Source organism: Salvelinus alpinus, chromosome 2, assembly GCF_045679555.1.
Source record: "Salvelinus alpinus chromosome 2, SLU_Salpinus.1, whole genome shotgun sequence".
NCBI classification, from domain to species: Eukaryota; Metazoa; Chordata; class Actinopteri; order Salmoniformes; family Salmonidae; genus Salvelinus; species Salvelinus alpinus.
The window spans coordinates 54,939,771-54,957,316 of record NC_092087.1 but is presented as its reverse complement, the minus strand read 5'-3'; the positions used below and the strand labels follow the sequence as shown (position 1 = coordinate 54,957,316).

The 17,546-nt window shown below is 42.0% G+C and overlaps 1 protein-coding gene across 2 annotated transcripts in view; it reads left to right on the top strand.

The window, feature by feature from the left end:
• LOC139564982 (phosphatidylinositol-3,5-bisphosphate 3-phosphatase MTMR14-like) overlaps positions 1 to 17,546 on the top strand; it is a 45,002-nt gene that overhangs the window by 16,581 nt on the left and 10,875 nt on the right. For both annotated transcript variants that reach the window (XM_071384944.1, XM_071384952.1), the window contains exons 6-17: positions 100 to 222; positions 679 to 752; positions 1,191 to 1,261; positions 1,456 to 1,530; positions 2,300 to 2,366; positions 4,328 to 4,413; positions 6,546 to 6,622; positions 8,220 to 8,256; positions 8,659 to 8,729; positions 9,145 to 9,203; positions 11,282 to 11,420; positions 15,106 to 15,285. In XM_071384944.1, the coding sequence (XP_071241045.1) occupies positions 100 to 222; positions 679 to 752; positions 1,191 to 1,261; positions 1,456 to 1,530; positions 2,300 to 2,366; positions 4,328 to 4,413; positions 6,546 to 6,622; positions 8,220 to 8,256; positions 8,659 to 8,729; positions 9,145 to 9,203; positions 11,282 to 11,420; positions 15,106 to 15,285 (1,059 nt within the window). The remainder of the gene's footprint in view (positions 1 to 99; positions 223 to 678; positions 753 to 1,190; positions 1,262 to 1,455; positions 1,531 to 2,299; positions 2,367 to 4,327; positions 4,414 to 6,545; positions 6,623 to 8,219; positions 8,257 to 8,658; positions 8,730 to 9,144; positions 9,204 to 11,281; positions 11,421 to 15,105; positions 15,286 to 17,546) is intronic.

The following is a 17,546-nucleotide window of genomic DNA, read 5'->3' as shown; positions in this document are numbered from 1 at the left end:
GCTTTGAAGGCTCAAAATGCCCCATTTTTGTGGTCATTGGATGATGTCTAACATTTTCTTTGAACGCTTTCTCTCCATCCCGTCTCTCCCTCGCTACAGGAACGGGGACTCTCAGCTCTTTGACAAGGTGCGGGGTCTGGACATCAAGCTGCTGCGCTACCTCTCCGTGCGCTACATCTGTGACCTCATGGTGGAGAACAAGAAGGTTAAGTTTGGCCTTAAGTAAGTCTCAGCTCACAGCCAGGACTCTGAATTTATTCACCCCCCCACACACATGCACAGCCACACAGAGGGGGATCTGTTCTGGGTCATTGGCTCCTGCTCATGTTGGCCTTATGGTGACTTTATGTTATGTAATAAACAGTGTACACTTGTTTGGACGTTGACCTTTGCATGTGTGGCGGTGTGTGTTGTCTTTATTTATGTAGCTGCCTGCGTGCTTGTATGATTGTAATGTTGAAGTGTGTGAGTGCATGGCGTGTGCGTGTCGGTCTGTTCACATACTTACTATGGTTCGCCGGTTGTGCAGCTGTGTGTACATGTGTCACTGACCGTTAAGTCAGGCATCATGTCATGTATACACGTACGGTTTTCATCACCTCCCGAATATTTTCTTTCTCTTTTCCACTTTTTACATTTTTATTTTTTATCTTCCCCTCTCTTCTCGTCTCTGTCCAGTGTCACCTCGTCTGAGAAGGTGGATAAGGCCCAACGCTATGCGGACTTCACCCTGCTCTCTGTGCCTTACCCGGGTAAAGACAGTTCTTTCAACTCCAACCTACGTTTACATTTCAGTTCTTTGTTAAAATATTCTCATTTTTATTAGGAAAACAGGTTTCAGCAGTCTTGACAAATAAATCTAGTGTTACGTAGATGACAGTAACTAGGCCTTACAATGCATTTCTACATCTTATTAATAAATGTCTTCCCCAGAGAGATAGCTACAGACCTGGGATCAAATACTATTTGCAATAATTTGAAACACTTAAACTGGGCTTGATTGAGTTTGACCGGCGCTATGGGTGATGCAAACTCCACCGATCTGGCACACCGGGCAGGCTAAAGCACTAAAAGTATTTGAAAGATTTCAAACCGTATTTGAACCCAGGACTGGCGAGCTAGAGGTCCTGTACTGTTCTCAATGCATACAGTTGTATCGTGACACCGGACCCCTCTCTCTGTGCTTCCAGGGTGTGAGTTCTTTAAGGACTACAAAGATCGAGACTACGTCGCTGAGGGACTAGTATTCAACTGGAATCAGGTATGCCCGTCGATTTAATGCTTCCTGCATAGAAATATAGTTAATAGAAGGGATAAAAGACACTAAAACCTAGGCAATTTAACTGTGTCCTCACCCATTCTAGTCGTTCTATGGTCTTCTGATCTCAGATTGTGATGTATCATATGTTCATCCAGATGAATGATTTCAAAAAATACCATTTTTATTGTTGACAGGATTTTGTGGATGCTCCTTTGACAATCCCTGCGTGCTTTACCAAGAACTTGAATATAAACTGGAGTGAATATCAGGTTAGTCTTTTTTTCCCCCTCTTCTGAGTATTTCCTCAGTTTTGTTGATAGGGAGAGGAGGACAGATAGGAGATTGTATCACAGGGCACGAGGCTGGATTTGAACTTATGCCAACACGTGTTTATGTGTGTGTGGAGGCAGTGGCCCAAACCACTAGACCACCCAGGCCACTATATCAGGTACTTCTAACTTTCCAATTATACTTCAGTGAAATGTGATTCCGATTATGCCACAGTATTACTGGTCTCACAGTGACCTCTGTAGGTTGGCCGTGGAACGGCATGGCTGCCGACCATTACTTTCTCATGTTGTCTTGACATTCTCTAAGACGGGTGTTTTCAAACCTCTCCTCAGGCAACCCTAGCCATTTCATGTATTTAATCCATTCCAGAGCTAGCACACCTGATTCAGTTTGTCAACTAATTATCAAGCCCTTGATTAGTTAACTCAAGTGAGCTAGTTCAGGGCTACAACAAAATTGTGAGTAGGTTGGGGGTCCCTTAGGAGATTTTAGAAAACCGCTGCTATAAGACAGTTTGTGTTTTAAGGCATATTTTAGGTAATATGAGATGTAGTTGCCACACCAGGGCCACGTTCACTAGGCAAACGTTGCAGATAGAAATGTCATGAATCCTTATTCCAAATGTCAGAGAGGCATGTTTGTTCTACATAGCATATTTCTATCTGAACATTAGTCACCTGTTGGATGCACCCCCGGTGAAAACGTGCTGAAAGTCCTCATGTGTTCTTCTCTGTCCTTGTGTTTCAGTCTTGGGACCTGGTCCATCAGACCCAGAACTACCTGAAGCTGCTGCTTCACATCATCAACAGCGACGGTCAGTATCTGTGTGTGTGTGCGCGTGTTGGTTAAAGCTCCTTGGGGGCTGTAGCCAATTTCTTTCTGTCAGGGAGTAAAATGAACATGGATAAAGAGTGGGTAAGTCATATATCTCATATGGTCGTCTAGTGGTCCCGTGTGGCTCAGTTGGTCGTCTAGTGGTCCCGTGTGGCTCAGTTGGTAGAGCATGGCGCTTGCAACGCCAGGGTTGTGGGTTCATTCCCCACGGGGGGACCAGGATGAATATGTATGAACTTTCCAATTTGTAAGTCGCTCTGGATAAGAGCGTCTGCTAAATGACGTAAATGTAAATGTAGTGAGGGTCCCTGAGATGTAGGCCTACAAAGTCAAACTTGACCCAGGGAAGACCAAAGGCTTATGTTGCCATTGTGCTGTTTAAATCCTCATCACTTACTAGTCGCTATAAAAACCTGGTTCAATCCTTTGTTTCTCAAGTGTTTGTTATTTGGTTGTCTGATTTAATCAGGCTGTAATACACAATGAATTGCTGTATACAGCCTTACTCTGCTGGTTGTCTGTGCGGTTTGTCTTTCAGCCGCTCGAAATTTGGGACAAAATGTCCACAGGAAAGTGTTGTTTTAAGGGAGCCGGTAGGTACACTACCGTTCAAAAGTTAGGGGTCACTTAGCAATGTCTTTGTTTTTGAAAGAAAAGCACGTTTTTTGTCCATTTTAAAATACCATCAAATTGATCAGTAATACACTGCAGAGATTGTTAATGTTGTAAATGACTATTGTAGCTGGAAACGGCAGATAAAAAAAAATTGAATATCAACATAGGCGTACAGAGGTCTATTTTCAGCAACCATCACTCCTGTGTTCCAATGGCACGTTGTTTGCTAATCCAAGTTAGTCATTTTAAAAGGCTAATTGATCATTAGAAAACCCTTTTGCAATTATGTTAGCACAGCTGAAAACTGTTGTTCTGATTAAAGAAGCAATAAAACTGGCCTTCTTTAGACTAGTTGAGTATCTGGAGCATTAGCATTTGTGGGTTCGATTACAGGCTCAAAATGGCCAGAAACAAAGCACTTTCTTCTGAAACTCATCAGTCTATTCTTGTTCTGAGAAATGAAGGTTATTCCATGCGAGAAATTGCCAAGAAACTGAAGATCTCGTACAACGCCGTGTATTATTCCCTTTACAGATCAGCGCAAACTGGCTCTAACCAGAATAGAAAGAGGAGTGGGAGGCCCTGGTGCACAACTGAGCAAGAGGACAAGTACATTAGAGTGTCTAGTTTGAGAAACAGACGCCTCACAAGTCCTCAACTGGCAGCTTCAATAGTACCCGCAAACACTAGTCTCAACATCAACAGTGAAGAAGGGACTTTGGGATGCTGGCCTTCTAGGCCAGATGGTTGCTGATAATGGGCCTCTACGCCCAAAAAATCTGACGTTTCCAGTTACAATAGTCATTTACAACATTAACAATGTCTACACTGTATTTCTGATCAATTTGATTTTTTAATGGGGGGAAAAAATTGCTTTTCTTTCAAAAGCAAGGAAATGTCTAAGTGACCTCTAACTATGGAACGGTAGTCTATATGGTTTTGTTGGTATGTATTTCTGGTGTGTATTTTCAGTCTACTGACACACGCGATGTAAACACTTGCACAATATGTAAACAATAGCCGAGTCACCCAAGCATAACAGAATCACAGAAGGAACGTTGCCTCGCAATCAGCAGTGGCAAACCTACTATCTCTCTAAAAAGTCAGGTAAAAAATACTTTCCTGTGGAGATTTTTTTCTCAAATTTCAAGCAACTGAAAGACCAACCACACAGACAATCGGTAGAGTAAATTCAAATGTAATTTTAATCAACATTCTGGCTTGTAAGAAACATTTACTGATTATGCACTCCAATGTTTCAGGCTGTATATGCCAACTAATTGTGTTTGACAGCCTGATTAATCAGTGATTTGATTTGCCCTGTAGATCAGAGCGGTCTCCTGGTTCACTGCATATCCGGTTGGGACCGGACGCCTCTTTTCGTGTCCCTCCTGCGGCTCTCACTGTGGGCAGTAAGTGTTCTCTCTCTCATTCCTATCACCCTGTTTTTCTCTTTCTTTCCTTCCTATCCCACTTTTATCGCTCTGTCTCTCCCCCCCCACACACACTCCACCGCCACCCAGATATCAGTTTAGTAATTCAATTCAAAAGGCACTTCTAAATAAAAAATTTAATTCCACAATGAATTCATCTGCTTTCACCCCCGATGCCCCTCCCATTTTTCTTAACACGCAAGTCGAATGAAGATTCAAGACCCACTGCCTAACACTAGACAAGCCAGTTGAAATAGAGCTAATCATTTAAATTGAGATAGTTATTTGGTAAGGGTTTTAGAAACCTCCAGAATCTGCTCTTTCTGATGTAGGAGGATTTGAAGAAGTCACTCTACCGGTTGTCTGTGTGGTTTGTCCTTCAGCCACTTGACATTTTTTACAAAAATATCCACAGGAATGTATTGTTTGCCTGACTTTTTAGAGAGCTGGTAGGTACAGTGCATTGGGGAAATATTCAGATCCGCTGACTTTTTCCTCATTTTAAGTTACAGCCTTATTCTAAAGTAGATTTTTTTTTTTTGATCCATCTACACACAATACCTGATAATGACAAAGCAAAAACTGGTTTTTAATCTATCAAATGTATTTATAAAGCCCTTCTTACATCAGCTGATGTCACAAAGTGCTGTACAGAAACCCAGCCTAAAACCCCATACAGCAAGCGATGCTAGAAAGGTCAGAACCTAAGAAGAAACCTAGAGAAGAACCAGGCTGAGGGGTGGCTAGTCCTCTTCTGGCTGTGTCGGGTGGAGATTATTTTTTTTACCCTAATTTATCAGAAAATTAAAAATAGAAACACCTATTTTACATAAGTATTCAGACCCTTTGCTATGAGCCACAAAATTTAGCTCGGGTGCATCCTGTTTCCATTAATCATCCTTGAGATGTTTCTGCAACTTGATTGGAGGCAACCTGTGGTAAATTAAATTGATTGGACATGATTTGGAGAGGCACACACCTGTCTATATAAGGTCCCACAGTTGACAGAGAAAAAACCAAGCCATGAGGTCGATGGAATTGTCCGTAGAGCTCCGAGACAGGATTGTGTCGAGGCACAGATCTGGGGAAGCGTACCAAAAAATGTCTGCAGAATTGATGGTCCCCAAGAACACAGTGGCCTCCGTCATTCTTAAATGGAAAACATTTAGAACCACCGAGACTCTTCCTAGGGCTGGCCGCCCGGCAAAACTGAGCCATCGGGGGAGAAGGGCCTTGGTCAGGGAGGTGACCAAGAACCCTGTGGTCACTCTGACAGAGCTCCAGAGTTCCTTGGTGGAGATGGGAGAACCTTCCAGAAGGACAACCATCTCTGCAGCACTCCACCAATCAGGCCTTTATGGTAGAGTGTCCAGACGGAAGCCACTCCTCAGTAAAAGGCACATGACAGCCCGCTTGGAGTTTGCCAGAAGGTTCCTTAAGACTCCTACCATGAGAAACAAGATTCGCTGGTCTGATGAAACCAAGATTGAACTCTTTGGCCTGAATGCTAAGCGGTGAAGGATGGTAGAGGCAGCATCATGCTGTGGGGATGTTTTTCAGCAGCAGGGACTAGGGGATGAATCAGGATCGAGGTAAAGCTGAATGGAGCAAAGTACAGAGAGATCCTTGATGAAAACCTGCTCCAGAGCGCTCAGGACCTCAGACTGTGGCGAAGGTTCACCTTCCAACAGGACGGCCCTAAGCACACAGCCAAGACAATGCAGGAGTGGCTTTGGGACAATTCTCAATGTCCTTGTGGCCCAGCTAGAGCCCAGACTTGAACCCAATTGAACATCTCTGGAGGGACCTTAAATTTCTCTGCAGCAACACTTCCCATCCAACCTGACAGACCTTGAAAGGATCTGCAGAGAAGAATTTGAGAAACTCCCCAAATACAGGTGTGCCAAGCTTGTAGCGTCATACCCAAGAAGACTCGAGGCTGTAATTGCTGCCAAAGGTGCTTCAACAAAGTACTGGGTAAATGGTCTGAATACTTATTTAAAAAAATGTATAAATAGAAGTATCACATTTACATGTGTCGCCTTTCGGGGCTAATTTGCGTGGAGTCTTTTTTAATGACATGTTAATTCTTTTAATGTATTTTTCAATAGGATGGTGCCGTCCACGCCAGCCTGGAGCCTGCTGAAATCCTCTATCTGACAATCGCCTACGACTGGTTCCTCTTTGGGTAAGGATTCACACTCCACTCACAACACCCCCATTACTCCTTAGTAATACTGAGAGGTGCATTCACAACAGCAATCGAGGACTGTGAGTGGGGAGGGGAAAACCGAAACGTGACCAGACCCAGATGTGTTTGAGATGCATAATTGAGGAAGGAGCTTTATAGGAAGGACGACTCTGAGGAGAGGGTAGAGTGGGCCAAGTTAAGTTCTCTGTCTCAGTTCATCTTTCCTCGATTGCTCGCCTTCTCTCTCCTCGACCTTCTCAACACATTGGAGAAAAGTCAGCGAGAAGGAACTTTGGACCCTCTCCTCCAATATATGGTAGTTGAGTAGGTCGTGAGGACATAGGATGCAAGGAATCGCCGAAAGACGAATTGAGATGGAGCCCTCTTCCCTCGCGGTCTCTCGCGATCTCGCGATCTCTCGAGGCGTTCCTTCATAATTACCGCTGTGCATCTCTCCAAAGTTTAACTCATCAAACGGAGTAAAAAAAATATTAACAAAAAAATCCCTGCCCCGGAGATAGCTCTATAGAGTAATTATTCCAGGACAAACTTCTGAGACTGCGGCCAGGGAAGAGGGATAAACTGGGAGTCTCTCACACTCACACTCACACACACACCAAACCTCTCCCCTTTAATAATATCTGTAATAATTTGTCCTTTTTTACCAGCTATCAGTGTTATGATGCAGCGTATGTATGGATTTGTGTAATCTTTCATTATGGCTTAAACTCCCATTGAGAGTTTGTTCATTTGTTGTTTTCCCTTTAAATGTAAAAGCAAAAATAATGGTCAATTCAGGTTCTAAGCTGGAGATAAGAGAGTAAATGAGTGACAACTGGACAGTTGGTTATTGATGTACTTTTTTCCCGTAAATTACATGCTCTAAGCGGTCCCCTATTTGTGCTTTACAGTCTTCTTGACTTTGACTTTGACTTTGATCCTTTGAACTGTTTGAGTCAACAAGTATATAAATTGGAAAGTAAAACTTACATTGTAACCATTGTACCAGGTAACACCAGGTGCATGGAGAAAACTGTATGCTGAATAGAAAGGAACAGACATTGAGAAAGTATTAAAGGCCCAGTGCAGTCAAAGACGTGATTGTCCTGTGTGTTATATATATTTCCACATGATGAGGTTGGAAGACTGTAAAATTTTGATAATGCCCTTTTTAGTTTAAGAGCTGTTTGAAAAGGCCGCCTGAAATTTCAGCCTGTTTTGGTGGGTTGGAGTTTTGGCCTGCCTGATGACATCACCAGGTTTAATAGACCAATAAGAAAGAATTCCCAACCTCTGCCAATAGCTATTCAGTTTTCTCCTCCCCACTCAGACCACACAGTCCTAGCAAAATTCTTGCTTGAGAAATTGCTCGGAGGCTTTAATTTTTTTTACAATTTTAATTGAAAACAATCAATGTAAGGTACTTGAGTGTTACCCAGAAATGTTTTGTTATTGAGATAAAAGGCTGCATTGGACATTTTAAATATGTTGGTTGGTGTTGGTAGCCAATAATCATATGTAATAAAGTGTTCTTTGATTTGTTTAATGGATTCGGTGATCATACTCGTTCATCTGGTTTGTGTCTCTTCTACAGTCATATGCTGCCTGATCGCCTCACCAAAGGAGAGGAGGTCAGTTGCACTCTAACACAATATCAATGCCATGCCTTCTCTCTCTCTCTCTCTGTGTGTGTGTGTGTGTGTGTGTGCCCGCGTGTGTGTGGAATATTAAAACATTGGTTATTACTTTTCTATTTAGTTAACATGGTTATTGCCCTCAAACAGTTATAACACTGTTGCCGTCTTGAATTCGTTTTTTAGGAATTTAATAAGCCAATGTAGATATAATGGCTTGTGAAGATGAGAGTAAAATGTTATCTGATTTCTGAAACTGATATCCAATTCTCAACCTAAGTGAGTTGTTTGGGGTGTTTTTGAAAACTAGGGGGCAGCATTTTGTCATGTATTTCATTTCCTTATCATTTTTTTTACACCTGTAAGACTTGTAACTTCATCTTTCATTCCTCCCGGCAGATTTTCTTTTTTTGCTTCAATTTTTTGAAGCACATTGTCTCAGAGAAGTTCTCTGCCATGAAGAAACAGAGGTGAGTGAAATGTCATGAATCAACGGAGACATTTGAAATGTGTAAGCGCTTTTATAAAATATTGGCCGCCCCCCAAAATGGCACCCTGTTCCCAATATATAGTGCACTACTTTTGACCAGAGCCCTATAGGCTGTGGTCTAAAGTAGTGGGCTATAAAGGGAATAGGCCTTACTATACCCTTAAGCCACTCTTCTTTTTATGTTTCAACTGTAGAGTTACAGCCACTCGGGGCAATAACACTGTTCTTTCATCGTCGAACACCGACTGTGACCTAACAGTGTTTTTTTTCCTCACATTTCTATATTCTTTGATCTCTTTCTTTCTCTTTCCTTTTTGAGCAGTGTGTCAGTCTTTCTCTCTCACTCTCTTCCTCTCTTTCTGTGTATTTCATCGTCCTTTTTTTCTCTTCCACAGGAGGAAAAACTCTCATTTCAAAGACACTGATTTCACAGTGGACGACCTCTGCAAGTTGAGTAAGTTGCTTCCCTGGAGACATAGTTCTTTATTAAGTATGTGTTACATGAGGATAGAGGTGTATGTCATACATAGTGAGTACAGTGGTGGTATGTTAAGATTTTTTTTTTTTTGCACTACAGTGCTGATGTAGGCGTCTCATGTAAATGAATGTGATACATTGCACTCATGATATGTTATGAAGAAACTTTTGAAAAGCTGCAAATAGCGGCATATGTCCTTTTTTATGAATTTCCTCTATGCACTACACTTTTGATGTAACTTGATGCACTTTTATGTCTTGTCCCCTCAACATGATGCACAAAGCTTTAAACGCATAAGCCTAAATGGACATGGATATTGGCTATGAACTGTATCTGGCAAAAGGCTTATTATAGGCTATTGTTTGCCTAAAGCTAAGACATGCGCCGAATACAACAGGTGTAGACCTTACCGTGAAATTCTTACTTACAAGCCCTTAACCAACAATGCAGTTCAAGAAAGAGTTTTGAAAATATTTGCTAAATAAACTAAAGTAAAAAATAAAATAAGTGACACAATAAATAACTAGGCTATATACAGGGGGTACCGAGTCAATGTGCGGGGTTATAGGTTAGTCGAGGTCATTTGTACAGGGGTGAAGTGACTGCATAAATAATAAACAGTGAGTAGCAGCAGTGTAAAAACAAAGGGGGGGGTCGTCAATGTAAATAGTTCGGGTGGCTGTTAATTAAGAGCCTTTTGGACCTAGACTTGGAGCTCCATCAACGCTTGCCGTGCGGTAGCAGAGAGAACAGTCTTCCTGGAAGTCAGGAAGCTTGCCCCCAGTGACGTACTGGGCCCTAAGCACTACCCTCTGTAGCTCCTTACGGTCGGATGCCGAGCAGTTGCCATACCAGGCGGTGACGCAACCGGTCAGGATGCTCTCGATGGTGCAGCTGTAGAACTTTTTGAGGATCTGGGAACCCATGCTAAATCTTTATAGTCTCCTGAGGGGGAAAAGGCGTTGTCGTGCCCTCTTCACCACTGTCTTTGTGTATTTGGACCATGATAGTTTGTTGGTGATGTGGACACCAAGGAACTTGAAACTATCAACCTGCACCATTACAGCCCCGTTGATGTGAATGGGGTCGTGTTCGGTCCTCCTTTTTCTGTAATCCACGATCGTCTCCTTTGTCTTGATCACATTGAGGGAGAGGTTGTTGTCCCGGCACCACACTGCCAGGTCTCTGACCTCCTCCCTAAGCAAGCATTAAAGTTATTTAGCCCGTCTGGTAGCCTCGCATCACTGTGAAGCTCTTGGCTGGGTTTCCCTTTGTAGTCCATAAGTTTGCAAGCCCTGCCACATCCGACGAGCGTCAGAGCTGGTGTAGTAGGATTAGTAGAGCCGGTGTATTGACGTTTTGCCTGTTTGAGGGTTCGTCTGAGGGCATAGCGGGATTTCTTATAAGCGTCCGGATTAGTGTCCCGCTCCTTGAAGCGGCAGCTCTAGCCTTTAGCTCGGTGTGGCTGTTGCCTGTAATCCATAGCTTCTGGTTGGGATATGTACGTACGGTCACTGTGGGGACAACGTCCTCGATGCACTTATTGATAACGCCAGTGACTGATGTGGTGTACTCCTCAATGCCATTGGAAGAATCCCGGAACATATTCTAGTCTGTGCTAGCAAAACAGTCCTGTAGTGTAGCATCTGTGTCACTGACCACTTCCCTCTGCAAAAGCAATCATGTTCCTTCATGACTGTCACAACATCTGAAGGCTTAAAACATTCAAAACTTTCAACTCTGGCAGAAAATCCAGACATGCTTTTTTTGTACAGCTATTTAATTTGATTCTTGTTTATTTTCCTTTTTCAAGCGGTTTGAGTATTTTTGTAATAGAAGAGCTATAGAAGTTTAATAAATAATAATAATTAGTATTATACATGCATATAAACCAAACGCAGGCAACTTTCCAGACAAAATTTGACAATAAGGCAACTAAACTTCCAAAGTGTATCTTTAATGAATCTGTGCCCTATAATTGTACTCAAAACTCTCCTCTGTAATTGGTCCGAGGGCCTGTCCGCTAACCAATGTCTCCTGTGTGATTGGTGCAGAGTCCAGGGAGTCCAGGGGCAGCGTGACCAGTTTGAGCAGTGACTTCTCTCTGATCACCGAGGACGCGGGCGGAGCCTCCAGCCTCACCAATGAGGCCGTGGACCTGTTCTCCGGCCAGCCTCTGGGAGCCTCCAGCTGGTGAGTCCTCACCGTTTCTCTGGAAGTCAGTGTGACCCCAGCTGAAACATTTTGAATATACCCCCATATGTATCAGGGATGTCACATGGATGAGTATTCCTTTAAAGGGTGATGGCACTTCCTGATTTGGCCTCGTTTTAGATTGGTTCATTAAGATATGCTAGCAGCCATGACTGAATTCAAATGTGAGTTGGTTTCAGAGTGTGGTTTGATGTGTCTCTTGTGTGTGTGTTCGCAGGTGGGAAGAGTTAGCCAAATGATTTAGCTAATTAGCTTCAGCCAGCTGGTGTGCGACCAGAGCAAAATTGGTTTGACTTTGGACAGCCTATCTCTGGGGCTAGTTAGGGACCGTCAATAAATTACACAATGTAAATTAGACATTTTTCACGTTGCAAACCTTTTTAGTTTTCACATGAACTGCTTTCAATATTTGTTTATGACATTTCTACAATGTGTAGTTGTTTTGAGGTTTGTAGCCCTTAACACTCCCTTTTGAAAATGGCAGATAACATGCTATACAGAGCTCAGGGTCTCTACTTCACAGCTCTGTGTGGGCTTTGACTGACAGCTGTTCATACCCCGTGCGTGACAAGTTGCCCCCATCCCTCCCGCTAATTGGGCATTTTTGATTGTCTGAGTGAGGGGAAATGCTGTAAATTCCGAGGACTCTATGAACAGTACCAGTCAAAAGTTTAGACACACCTACTCAGGGTTTTCCTTCATTTTTTACTATTTTCTACATTGTAGAATAATAGTGAAGACATCAACACTATGAAATAACACATGAAATCATGTAGTAACCAAAAAGTGATTTCTTCAAAGTAGACACTATTTGCCTTAATGACGGCTTTGCACTCTTGGCATTCTCTCAACCAGCTTCACCTGGAATACTTTTCCGACATATGCTGAGCACTTGTTGGCTGCTTTTCCTTCACTCTGCTATCCAACTCATCCCAAACAATCTCAGGTGGGTTAAGGTTGGGTGATTGTAGAAGCCAGGTCATCTGATGCAGCACTCATCTCTCCTTGGTCAAAAAGCCATTATATAGCCTGAAGGTGTGTTTGGTGATTGTCCTGTTGAAAAACAAATGATATTCCCACCAAGCGCAAACCAGATGGGATGGTGTATCGCTGCAGAATGCTGTGGTAGCCATGCTGCTTAAGTGTGCCTTGAATTCTAAATAAATCACAGACCGTGTCACCAGCAAAGCACCATCACACCTTCTCCTCCATGCTTCACTGTGGGAACCACACATGCAGAGATCATCCGTTCACCTACTCTGCGTCTCACAATGACACGGCGGTTGGAACCAAAAATCTCAACTTTTGACTCATCAGACCAAAGGACAGATTTCCACTGGTCTAATGTCCATTGCTCGTGTTTCATGAACCAAGCCAATCTTTTTTCTTCTTATTGGTGTCCTTTAGTAGTGGTTTCTTTGCAGCAATTTGACCATGCCGGCCTAATTCATGCAGTCTCCTCTGAACAGTTGATGTTGAGATGTCTGTCACCTGAACTCTGTGAAACATTTATTTGGGCTGCAATTTCTGAGGCTGGTAACAGTAATGAACTTATTCTCTGCAGCAGAGGTAACTCGAGGTCTTCCTTTCCTGTTTCGGTCCTCGTGAGAGCCAGTTTCATAACGCTTGATGGTTTTTGCGACTGCACTTGATTAAACTTTCAAAGCTGTTGACATTTTCCGATTGATTGACCTTCATGTCTTAAAGTAATGATGGACTGTCTTTTCTCTTTGCTTATTTGAGCTGTTCCTGCCATAATATGGACTTGGTCTTTTACCAAATAAGGCTTTCTTTTGTTTTCCACCCCCTGCCTTGTCACAACACAACTGATTGGCTCAAACGCATTAAGAAGGAATGAAATTCAACATATGAACTTTTAACAAGGCACACCTGTTTAATTGAAATGCATTCCAGGTGACTACCTCATGAAGCTGGTTGAGAGAATGCCAAGAGTGTGCAAAGCTGTCATGAAGGCAAAGGGTGGCTGTGGCTACTTTGAAGAATCTCATATAAAATAACACTTTTTTTGGTTACTACATGATTCCATTTGAGTTATTTCATAGTTTTTATGTCTTAACTATTATTCTACAATGTAGAAAATAGAAAAAAAGAAAAACCCTGGAATAAGTAGGTGTGTCCCAACCTTTGACTGGTACTGTATTTTGAAAGATGAGATGTTGAGGATTATAATTAATACCGCTTTGATGTCATATAAGCAAGCCAAACACCCGTATGTCCAAATGTGCACTTCACATTTCCGAAATCATGTAACTAATGTAATATACAGTGTCAACGTCCGTGATGACTGTTTGATGTGCAGTTACAATATGACATGTAACTGGGTTGTCCTGAACAGAATGAGCCTGTTTGTTCACATTGTGATTATTATTATTTTTCTGCCACAGACCACGCATCTGAATGCACTCATGACTCCATTCCTTGCACACTCAAATTACTTTCTTCTTCTCTGAATTGCATTGTGAAAACCTAATATCGTATTTTATAATCTAGCTAATTTCGCTAGTTGGCAATAGAACAAGCTTTGAAATCATGCCCACCTGACCCATATTGCGATTTATAATGGACTGTTTCTGGATTGCGTAAACAACAATAGTAATTGTGTAAAAGCGGAGATGCAGGACTGTGTTCCAAGCCAAACAACTACAGGTGTGCTCGGTCTAGTTCTTTAACGGACCAGCCAGGAAAGCTCAAAAAAGCACCTTCTAGTTGAAGACTATAAAAGTGCATTGAAATTGCTTAGGAACTTGGGCACACTTTGGAGAGGTGTGTGGCCATTTGGAGACACCAGTTGGTCCTCTCACTCTAACCCTTGTCATGTCTTTGTCTTATGTTTTACCTACCCTGCATTTTCCAAGAATATTCTTGTCATGTTAGTGAATGTATCCGGAGTATTTTCAGATTTCTTTATGAACAAATGCGGTGAAAAGTACTGTAAATGCAAATAAAATCAGCAGTAATGTTTGGATTAAGTATTGTGTCGGATGAACTGTTGTGTCCTCACCTTTTGGTCTAATAATTTTCCAATCATCTCTAAACTGTTGCCTTTCAATTGCTACCATGGTTGTGCATATGCTTTTCATAGTTCTTCTAAGAAATATTTAAATTTAGCCCTATCCATATAGGCTAATTCCCACGAGTGTAAGGGGTTAAGTCATTGACATTTGAAGCTATTGGAAATGTAACATTGTCCCATGTACTTTGTATAGTTTACCAATAGTCTCTAACTAGCCCCATAGGGTTGCGTGCAGCTGCACTCTGAATTGATTACTTTTGTTCTGCCAGCTGTGGCCGTGTGGACAGGATTGAAACAAACCCAACATTAATTTACCTTGTGATGCAGTCACAAACACACGAGACCGACTTTATGACAAATTATCCTATTTACACTTTTTTCTAGTCAATTTTGATAGTAGAATACGTGTTTCTGACTCATATCGATGCCACAGCCTGTTTTCTAAATTAGAAGTTGGTTTTTAGGGGCAGTTGCTCTTTAACCTAATAAAGTCCAGTATGCCTCCTCCCTGGCGTTTCTAGCTCCATACTCTTACCAACTGAGCCACAAAGGACCAAGCTGCCTTAAAATAATGGTTGGCTAAAGTCAAACTTCTCCTTTTTTGTGATCCCCCCCCCCCCCCCCCCCCAGGAGGAAGGGACACACCTCGTCCCCCCAGACGGTGCTGTGGAACCGGCCCGACCCCATGCATGAGCGTCTGGCCCATCCCCTCAGCCAAGAGGCCAAGTCTTCCAGCTCCTCCTCCTCCAACCAATCGGAGCAGGGCTTCACACGCGCCGGCAGCAGTCCTATGTCTGTGCCTGGGAGAAGGTAAGCTTCCACTTGGAAGTCAGTCGCCGATTTTAGTTTGAAAGATTTATATTATGTTTATTCAGATGGACATAGTATGAAATTAATGGGGAAAGGGAGATGCAGAATAGCGGTGGGGCCGGGATTCTGCTTATATGTGCTGCAGGTGACCGATATTTGCTATACCAACCTCAAGCACAGTCGGTTGCAGTTTATGGGCTCCGACCACGATGATGAGGGATACTACATTTGTCTGCCCCTCTTTCTGTCTTTTGTAAATGAATTGACTTCATACTGTGTCTGTTTCTCTCCATGTTGCATGTTTGCCATTCTGCAATGAAAGGTGAATAACTGCATGTTAAATTAAAACTAAGAGTATGACTTTCTGCAGTGACACACATACCCTTTACAAACATACTTTATGGTAAAATATTTTCAAAAGAATAGAATGGCTTGAGACATCTGTGGCATTGTGTTGGATGACAAAACTGCACCTTTTTAGTGGCCTTTTATTGTCCCAAGCACAAGGTGCACCTGTGTAATGATCATGCTGTTTAATCAGCTTCTTGGTAGGCCACACCTGTTATGTGGATGGATTATCTTGGCGAATAAGAAATGCTCAGTAACAGGGATGTAAACAAATTTGTGCACAGAATCTGAGAGAAATAAGCATATTGTGTGTATGGAACATTTCTGGGATCTTATATTTCAGCTCATGAAACATGGGACCAACACTTTAAATGTTGCATTTATATTTTTGTTCAGTATACATTCAATAATATTTTTGGTGTCAAAACCCCAGGAGACTATTTGTTTTCAGCTCTTTTATTTCCATAACTGATAAAAAATGATCTTGTCCCTCTGCAGCAGACATACGGTGAGCAATACATTTGGAATGAATTGCAATAAAATAACAGTATCGAATGGCAATACATAAAGAATCGTGAGAATTGCAATACATATCGTATCGGCACCAAAGTATGGTGATAATATCGTGAGGTCCCTGGCAATGTCACGGAACCTCTGCCATATAACAGTTGTATTTTGAAGTGAGCCCATGTTCTCATTTGTTTTTATGTAGTTAGAAACACTAGATTCTGCTATTTCTGATCATGTAAAGAAATAACGAAATCAGACCAGGATGAACCTCTGCAGAATTATTTGAGAAAATCGCCTTTATTTGATCCACGTGGGATGTGATCACACTAGAGGTCGACCGATTATGATTTTTCAACGCCGATACCGATTATTGGAGGACCAAAAAAAGCCGACACCGATTAATCGGCCGATTTTTATTATTTAAAGAAAAGTATATTTATTTGTAATAATGACAATTACAACAATACTGAATGAACACTTTTATTTTAACTTAATATAATACATCAATCAAATCAATTTAGCCTCAAACAAATCATGAAACATGTTCAATTTGGTTTAAATAATGCAAAAACAAAGTGTTGGAGAAGAAAGTAAAAGTGCAATATGTGCCGTGTAAAAAAGCTAACATTTAAGTTCCTTGCTCGGAACATGAGAACATATGAACAGCTGGTAGTTCCTTTTAACATGAGTCTTCAATATTCCCAGGTAAGAAGTTTTAGGTTGAGGTTATTATAGGAATTATAGGACTATTTCTGTCTATGCCATTTGTATTTCATATACCTTTTGACTATTGGATGTTCTTATAGGCACTTTAGTATTGCCAGTGTAACAGTATAGCTTACGTCCCTCTCCTCGCTCCTACCTGGGCTCGAACCAGGAACACAACGACAACAGCCACCCTCGAAGCAGCGTTACCCATCGCTCCACAAAAGCCGCGGCCCATGCAGAGCAAGGGGAACAACTACTCCAAGTCTCAGTGCGAGTGATGTTTGAAATGCTATTAGCGCGCACCCCGATAACTAGCTAGCCATTTCACATCGGTTACACCAGCCTCATCTCGGGAGTTGATAGGCTTGAAGTCATAAACAGCTTGAAGCATTGCGAAGAGCTGCTGGCAAACCATGAAAGTGCTGTTTGAATGAATACTTACGAGCCTGCTGCTGCTCAGTCAGACATATCAAATCATAGACTTAATTATAACATAATATCACACAAATACGAGCCTCGGGTCATTAATAATATGGTCAAATCCGGAAACTAGCATTTCGAAAATAAACGTTTATTCTTTCAGTGAATACGGAACGGTTCCATATCTAACGGATGGCATCCCTAAGTCTAAATATTGCTGTTACGTTGTACAACCTTCAATGTTATGTCATAATTATGTACAATTCTGGCAAATT